This window comes from Monoraphidium neglectum, assembly GCF_000611645.1.
Source record: "Monoraphidium neglectum strain SAG 48.87 unplaced genomic scaffold scaffold02612, whole genome shotgun sequence".
NCBI classification, from domain to species: Eukaryota; Viridiplantae; Chlorophyta; class Chlorophyceae; order Sphaeropleales; family Selenastraceae; genus Monoraphidium; species Monoraphidium neglectum.
Genome location: NW_014011016.1, coordinates 204 through 8,606, shown reverse-complemented (window position 1 = coordinate 8,606; position 8,403 = coordinate 204). Strand labels below are relative to the sequence as shown.

Below are 8,403 nucleotides of genomic sequence, written 5' to 3'. Positions count from 1 at the left end.
CCCCAGTACTATCCCTACATCAACAACGTCACAGTGGACTCCAAGGGCCTGCTGGCGCAGGACCTGCAGGACTTTGGCCTCGAAAAGTTCAAGTGGCTGGTGGGGGTGGCCAACGACGTCAAGCTGAAGCTGCGCATCTCGGAGACCAACTCGCTGTGGGTGGCGGCCGGTCGGGCGGAGGGCGGGTCCCAGCGGGCCTGGGAGGGTGCTCAGGAGCTGGCTGAAGAGCCTCGGGGCGGGCCCGGGGGCGGGCGTGAGAGCAGGCTTGGGGGCGGGGTTGGGGTCGGGCCTGGAGCAGGTTGTGGGGAGTGTCCAGCGGCCCAATGCTGCCCCCCAAGATGCGTGGTGGAGGACCCTCGAAAAGCGCAAACCGCCACCAGTCCCAGGCAGCGCACCGCCGCCCTCACTCGCCGTCTGCTCTCTCCCCCCTCCTCCCCCACGCAGCTATGGCGGCGGCCGCTCGGGCCTGAGCGACACCGCGGCCGGCATGCTTTGGTGCGCCGACGCGCTCTTCGCCTTCTCCAAGGCCGGCGCCGTCGGCTTCCACTTCCACTGGGGCTTCGGCGGCCGCCCGATCCACGGCGGCCAGCCCAACACGGGCGTGCAGACCAACTTTTATGACGACGACCCCGCGCGGCCCTACCCCTCTGTCCACGCGCCGTGGTACGCATACCTCCTGTTCCGCACCGCCACCGCGGACCGCAGCGGCGGGTTCAGCGATACCGTCCACGTCAAGACGGCCACCAAGATGAACGGGTGCAAAGCCAACCTCAAGGTCTGGAGCCTGGTCGCGGACTCTGGAGACCTCCGGGTGGCAGTGCTCAACAAGGACGCGAAGATTGGCTGCAACGTCGAGATCACCGTGGACCCCGAGTACTGCGGGCCCGTGGGCAACCTCTCGCGTCTGATGCCTGGGTGGGGAGGGATGGACTCCAAGGTCGGCATTCTGTGGCGCAACATGTCGTACGAGAGCACCAACAACGGCCTGCCGACCGGCATCCCGGTTGACTACCCGATCACCAGCGTCCCCCTGAAGGGCAACAGTGGCAAGTGCAAGTTTACATTCGCCATGACAATTGCCAGCGGTGCGGTGCTCCAGGTCAGAAGCAAGAACCCGCCGCGGATGCTGTCGGGCGCGCCCCAGCCCGCCGTCAAGGCTACGCCGTCGCCGCCGGTGACGCCGGCGCCGTTGCCATCGACGCTGCCGCTGCCCCTGCCAGCCGCCGCGGCCCCTGCGGCCAACCTCGCCCGGGCTGCCGCTGCCGGGGTGCTGCCAGCCGTGCCGGTTGTCGCTGCGGCAGCCCCGGGCGCAGCGGTCAACGCCGCGGTGCCGGCCAGGCCCTCGCCGTAATCGCCCAATGGCCATGCCCACCCTTGCGCCGGCCGCCGGGGCCTCAATCTGATATGGCAGCCACAGCAGCGCCCTGGCTACGCCCCGCATTGGCGACCCGATGACAGCCAAAAGGGCTCCAGAGTCGCTGACCAGGAAGGATGAGAGCTGCGAAGCTTCTTACGCTTCCGCCAGGGCATGCGCCCTGCAGCGCGTGCCCAGCCTGGCCGCAATGCAGGCTGATACTCGCAAATACGAACCACGCTTGTTTTTGGATCATCTGGAAGGTGGCGCAAGCGCACAACGCTTTGGATCGTGCAAAAGGACATGGCACGGCTCCTGCTGTTGTTGGCTGTGGCGCAGTGGCCCTCCGCCAATTTGTGCCTTTGGAGGGCACACCATTTTGACCCTGCTTGAATGATTGCTCTCGCAAATAAATGCAGGGCCGGGTGCAGCGCAGCGGGCAGCCCTCTTTTAGGCCGCCACGCGGCATCGCCGCGCCATTCTGCCAGATCTCGCCGCGCCGCGCTGTCCCGGGGACCCGTCTTTGGGCTTCAAAAGCTCCCTCTTCGAGTCACAGGGACAGGAACTATCTACTGCATTCAAGGGACACGACCCGGCGCCGGTGTATAGCAAACGCGCTTTCCCAGGAAGGCCGCGGCAGCACGCGGCCGGTCGCCGCGCGCCCTCACCATCTTCTCTGCGGCCCGGACCTTTTCGCGCCGCCTGAACCCTGTCCACCTGTCCGATTGTCTACCTTATGCGATCCAATTCATATAGAGATCTCAGCATCTGCGCACAAGCGTCGCTTGGCGATGCTGTGTGTGCATGCGCTGCCGCGGCCAAAAAAGTGTTGCTCTGACGTCACTAACGCAGATCGCACAAAACAGGGGCATGTACAGAGCGCTGGACCCAGGGGTCTTTCCTGGTCCTGATCTGTAATCTGGAAACCACCAAACACGAACGCTGCAGCGGGGCAGCAAAGCGCACCCCAGCGCTGTCAGCCAAGCTTCCTGTCGCACGCAAGAACCACGGGCTGACCACTGCACAACAAAAATCACTCGTGCACCGCCCGCCCGACTGCAAGGGCGCATTGTTGCCCAAGGCACCAGCCAGCAAACTGCAGCCAACTAACTAGCTCACCCCACCAACGGGCGGCTGCAGCCCCATGTACAAAGGCAGCGGCGCCGGCACTCTATCTCGCACTGCCGGTGTGTGTGGCCCCTCACTTCTTGCCTGCCGCCACCAACGGGTTGTCGGGGGACTTCTGCCACTGCGAGGCGCCAGCAGAGGATGTGCAAACGGACGCAGGCAGTTGGATACAGTATATTGGTCGGGTCCACACAACAGGCTGCCTTGATCATAGGAACGCTCAGGAATCTGTGCTGCGGCGCGCGTGCGGCACCATGGGTTGACTGTGCAAGGCGTGTGTGTGCAACGTTTTGACCAGGCATGCAATAAGTACGGTACTCTGCTCCGCAGGGAGAAAACTCACGGACTTCCAGAGCATGTCCCGGTATTGGCTCTGTGCATTCAGATGGGATGCGGGGAAGGACGAGTTTGGCAGGGGCGGGCGCAGGCGGCAGTCCTGCTGACTCACGGCACGAGGAGCTAGTGGGGGCCACTGCACTGGGCCAGTGGGGGCAATTGCTGAGAGCTAAAGCGCACCTGCGATCGCACCCCCTGCTTTGCAGCAGGGGCGCAAGCACAACGCGCGAATCACGCCCGCACACACACACACACACACACACACACACACACACACACACACACACAAACACGCAGACATTCACACACTCCCCTTTATCTCTCCTTTCTCCCTGAGTCATCCAACCCCTAGACACACTCACACACGCACACGTGCATACACACACAGCGCAAACGTACTTGCGCGCAAGCCGCAGACGCACCTGCTTAAGCCCAGGCTTCTCCATTTTGAGCAAGGGCAGGTTTGCCGCCTCGTACGCCTGCCATGCCGCACGCGCCCGCCTGCGATTCGACACACAAAGCAGCGTCGCGCCGCCGTCATCCCACAGCGAGCCTTAGTGGCGTGCAAGGGCTTGCACGCATGTATTGCAGCCAGACGTCTGCAGTAAGGCCAACGCTGCACACAAATCAACGGCGGTCGCGAACCCCTCTGGTAGTATCACAGACAAAACCCCATGGCTGCCTCATGGCTCAAATGCATCCATGCGGCTGGAAGGGCTCACTTCTCCGGGTGCTTGTCGACAGACCCGGGGGCTTCCCCCGTGCTGAGCGTGCTAAGTGCCTGGATCGCCTCATCCACGCCGCTGGCCGCCACAGTGTCGTCCTGCCTGAGGGATGGGGTCGTGTATGCGCGCATGCGCGCGTGTGCGTGTGCGCGCGTGTGCGTGTGTGCGTGTGCACGTGTGCACCGCGCGACCTCGGGCGACGCCAAACGGAACGCCAGCCGAGGAGAATCCTGCGCAATCGTGTCGCAACGAGGCGCAGATTGCCGCTGTGGCTTCCTTGACGTTCCGCATTCGCGCGCAAGCTGCTGCCGCCCCCTGCGCCCACCACGCCCGTTCGGCCCTAGCAAGTGTGCCCCTCCCCGCCACCTGTTGGCGTTCGCCGTGTCCACCAGCCGGCCATAGCTTGCCTCGTCGACCTCCCGCTTAGACGCCAGCTGGCGCTGCTTTGCCTGCTCGGCGCGCTCTGCCTCCTCTTGCTCCCTGGTGAGCGTCAGCTGGTGGTGCGTCACCTAGGGGGATGGCAAATGTGCGCAGAAGGACAAGCATGAGGATTGAGGCAAGGATCAAAATTGAGATTAGGATTGTGACAGCGTCCCGCGGGCGACCGCTTCTGGAGCCATCCAGGCTCCATCGGGTTGACCTGAGTGTCAAAATGCGGTGCGACGGTGGAACAGGGCGGATGGAGGAGCCATCCTATTGGTGTTGTGCCACGCAGGACGCTGGCAGCTCTTCGTTGCGCCGGGGTTTGCTGGTCGGTAGGGGCGGCAGGGCCGCTCGCCAGCAGGGGCTGTCAATGGGCAGACCCGCCCACGCCGCGTCCGCCGCATAGCTGGGACCGCCCCTCCCCCTGCCGCCGCAGCCGCCGGAGCCGCCGCACGCCCGACGGCGCCGGCGGGCCACGGGAGAAGAACCTTACCTTGGGCCCGCTGACCTTCCCGGGCTTGGGCTTGGCCCGGGAGAGGGCCGCTTCCTCCTCCTCAGCCAGCCGCTTCGCCTCCGCCTTCTTGGCTGCCGTCTCCTGCGGGGCGGCGGCGGGCGGCGAGGGACGCTGAGAGGCGAAGGCAACGCACGGTCGCGGCGGGGGCGCGCGGACGCGGCCGCAAACGCAGGACCGAGCGCCGGCGGCTGCTGCGTCCCCGGGCCAATCTGATGCCTGGGCGTCGTCCGCTCATGCGCGCGCGCATGTACGCACATGCACGTCCATGCGGCTGCTCACCGCGCGCTGCTTCGCCTCTTCGTCCCGCTTCGCCTGCGCCTTGCTCTTCGCGCCCTCCCCCGCCTCCTTCCACATGCGGTCCTCTGCCGCCTTCTCTTTGGCCGCCTTCTCTGCTTCCTTGGCGGAGGACTTGCGGTCCTTTGCCGCCTGGGCCTTCTCATTCACGTACTTGGGGGCCATGCTGGCGGGCCCTGTAAGCTGCAGTGGATGCCGGGCGGTCCAACACGGCGGGATGCGTGTGGCGATTCGGAGGCAGCGACCTGAGGGCGGGGCCAGCCGGTAAAGCCCGCTGCGGCCGCTGGTCGCGCTGCTGCACGCGTTTTCTGATCGCTCAGACTCCCGTCATGCGTGGTTGTGGAGCTGTCGAGTTGCGTGCGCACGCCGGCATGCGTGCTTCGCCGCACGAGCGCAGAGCCGGTGCGCTCATCACACGCGCACGAGCCCCCCGCACCCTGCGCATGGGCCCATGCGGCACTCACCTTTTTCTAATAAAATCCGATGGCGCGTTCCTCAAAGTCTGCTTGAGGCTGCCTGCCTGTCGAGACGCCTGTCAGGTCGCGATCTTCGCCGCCTTCAGTGTAGAGCAACGAGACGCCAATTGATTCAACTTCTTGTGTAAAAGCAGAGATCCGTGCGAACATTTCATTCTGCCACGCACGGCCATTGACTCATCATGTCCCTTAGTCTCGTTGTCCTGATGTCCCTGAAAGTTCTGTGACGGCCCAGGCCTTGGCAGGATGAGCTTCGATACATCTGGAATGAGTGCCGCAGGCCCCACAAGCAGTGAAGAGCTGGCAACCCATCCACACACGATGCCCGCTGTCCTGGCGCACACGTCACTCCTGTGACAGGCTGTCAAATGCGATTTTGCGGCAACAAGCTTCTTGGCAGCCTGCGAGGGCAGCCTGCCAAACCTGCATTCAACAAATCTGGACGGAGGTGTTGTCGTAACACCACACAACGGCGTGCTGGGCGCTCAACAGTGAGCGCTAGGCACGGCTTTACCCCCTCACATGTTGTGTGGTTGACTGGTTGGGTCCGACCAGGTTCCCAACCGTAAGCCGGCATTTTTGTTCAGCCGCACTCCTATATACAGCCCAGCCCGTGTAGAAGCTAAGTCTGGTACATTGGCAGCAATTGTGTGCGCTTACCAGCACACACCTGATTGGTACCACCCCGCTGTGTGTTCCTGGGATGGCCTTTGCGCCTTGCAAGCAAGTGGGCCTTTGCTCACACAAGCTGAATCAGCCGCATATGATGCCACATGGAGCTTATTGTTGAGGGGACCTTGGTGGATACAGCTGTGCCTGCCAAGCAAGCGCAGATCACATCAGATCAGTGAGACTTCAAACGGGCAGCCCGCGCGGATAGCGGCCGTTTCGGCGCGCCGGTTTCATGAAAATCGCGTGACGTCCATTGAATGATCTTAGTTGTAATTCTGGTTCCCTAAGCATCGCGCTTCTCTTCGAGCGCTCCCGTACCCGCGGCTCCCTCAGACCTTCACAGCAGGATAGCTACAATTGTGGACGCGTCTAGGACTAGCTCGTATGACTGACCCCGACGAAGCCAGTGGCAGCGCGGAGGCGGAAGCTGCCACGACGCCGGTCGCTGCGCAGCCCGAGGCTGGTGCAGCCCGACAGCGGGGCGAGCTGCAGACACACCCGATCTCCCAGGGCACAGACTACTCGCCTTACAGCAATCCATTTGGCAACCGCCCGTCCTACAGGACGTCAGCTGGCGTCGCTGCCTCCATGTCGTCCCCCTCGGACCTGCCCACCCCAGAGGGCGCGCCCGCAACACCGCTCCCTTTGCCGCACCGGGGCGGCCCGGAAGCCGACGCCACCGGCGCGTCACCGGTCGCGTCTGACAACGGATCCAACGTGATTACGCCCGGCTCCAGCGCCGCCGGCCCTCTGTCCCCAGGCGAGATCTGGGGCGTAAGCAGCCCCGACGCCGCCGACACCGCGGGCAGCACCACCAAGCCGCGCGCGGCCGCCGCGCCTCGCGGCGGCGGCGGCGGCGACGCTGGCGCCGGCGCCGGCAACGGCGGCGGGCGGAAACGCCCGGAGGCGCTCGCGGTCGGCGGCAGCCCCTCAGCAGACTGCAGCCCCGCCAAGCGCGCCGCCGGGACCGCAGGGGCTGGCCCGACGTCCCCGTCAGACGCCGGCCTTGAGTCCCCGAGCGAGGCCGGTGCGCGGCCGCGTGGCGGCGGCGGCGGCAGCAGCAGCGGGGGCACCGCATCCGCCGCCGCCGCCGCCGCCGCCGCGCGCGACCGCGCCGCGACCAGCCCGGCCGAGCTGCTGCGGAAAATGAAGAGCAAAATGATGGCCAGCCGCGCGCTCGGCGAGCGGGGGTCCCCGACATCCCCTGCATGTGAGCGGGCCTGGGCCACGCGCCACACCCATGCGCGCGCGCGCCGTCGGGCAGAGCAGTGCGCATGGAGCCAGGGCGATGCTTCGCATGGGAGCGCGCATGTATAAACGCAGGCCGGCAGCTGCAATGCGCCGCCAGCACGCCCCCCTTGCCACCCTTTCTCTTATCTGCCAACACCCCCCACCACCCCCGTCGCACTGATGAATGCCACCGTTGCCTGCTGCGGCCCTGCAGCCAGCTCCTCCAGTAGGGATGCCAGCAAGGCCTACGGCGCGCTGATGTCAGCAACCACCAGCCCTTCATCTGAGAGGCGGCCCGCGCTGCCGTCCATACTGGACGACGCGCCCGGCCCCGCCCCCGCGCCCGCGGACGACGCACCCGACGCACAGCCGCGCGGCGGCGGCGACCAGGGGCTCTCAGGTTCGCCAGCGGCGCGACGCGGCGGCGGCGGAGGCAAGGGGGGCGCGGGCGGCTCGGCGGCGCTGCGGGCGGGGGAGTCTGCAGGGCACGGATCCGTGGCGACTTCGCCGTCTCCTTCGCTCAAGGTAGGCCGCTTGGTCATGTATAGCGGCCTCATGTGAATGCTGCGGACTACGGCTGCCGCCCCACATATGAACGCAGCAGCTGGGGCTGTGGCAGGGGCACCGCGTGGACGTCACATCTTGAGGGTCCTTGAGACACAACGTATGACTCCCTTAAATGCACACGTCCCTCTCGCAAAGTCGCAGCCTTTCAGGCAGCAACAAACCCTCTGTGTTGCCGCCGTCCGCAGGGCCCGGTGTCGTCCCCTGACAGCCACACCAGTGTGGTGTCATTCGGGTCCCAGTGCACCCCTGCCCCTGGCCTTGCCGCCTGTGACAGCCCCCAGGCGTCGCCCTCGCCTGGCCCCGGCGGCCCCACGCGCCGCACGCTCGAGTTTTCAGGGCTCTCGCCGCCGGCGCACAGCGGCGCGGCGCAGCCGGCGTCGCCGGCACGGGTGGGCGAGGGTATGTCCAGCGCTCGCCGCGGCGGCGATGAGGCCGCGGGCGCCGCAGGGGCGACGACTCCGCCGCCGCCGGCCGGCGGCGCGGCGGCGGAGAGTGGCGACGGCGGCGCAGGCGCAGACGAGGGGAGCGAGGCGGGCTCGCCGGTGGCTGGGCTGCGGCCGACGTCCCTGGATGATCTGTTTTTGGAGCTGCAGGACTCGGCCACCAAGGACACATTCAGGCGGGTCCTGGGGGAAGAGGCGTCGAAGGCGCGCGCGTCCGCCGCCGCCGCAGCAACTGCTGCTG

At 66.1% G+C, this 8,403-nt stretch overlaps 3 protein-coding genes across 3 annotated transcripts; 2 read left to right on the top strand and 1 right to left on the bottom strand.

Moving 5' to 3' along the window:
- Positions 1-444: 444 nt before the first annotated feature.
- Positions 445-1,351, top strand: MNEG_11150 (hypothetical protein; the record flags this gene model as incomplete). Its single annotated transcript, XM_014040380.1, has 1 exon — positions 445-1,351. A coding segment is annotated over one exon (907 nt), but the record flags the coding sequence as incomplete, so codon positions are not given.
- A 1,204-nt stretch (positions 1,352-2,555) lies between these two features.
- MNEG_11149 (hypothetical protein) lies at positions 2,556-4,939 on the bottom strand (the record flags this gene model as incomplete). Its single annotated transcript, XM_014040379.1, has 7 exons — positions 2,556-2,603; positions 2,826-2,855; positions 3,241-3,319; positions 3,541-3,645; positions 3,910-4,052; positions 4,460-4,561; positions 4,736-4,939. 7 exons carry the CDS (start codon positions 4,937-4,939, stop codon positions 2,556-2,558), a joined length of 711 nt encoding a protein of 236 aa, XP_013895833.1.
- A 1,367-nt stretch (positions 4,940-6,306) lies between these two features.
- MNEG_11148 (hypothetical protein) lies at positions 6,307-7,132 on the top strand (the record flags this gene model as incomplete). The annotated part of the gene is made up of 1 exon (XM_014040378.1): positions 6,307-7,132. A coding segment is annotated over one exon (826 nt), but the record flags the coding sequence as incomplete, so codon positions are not given.
- Between the last annotated feature and the right edge of the window lie 1,271 nt (positions 7,133-8,403).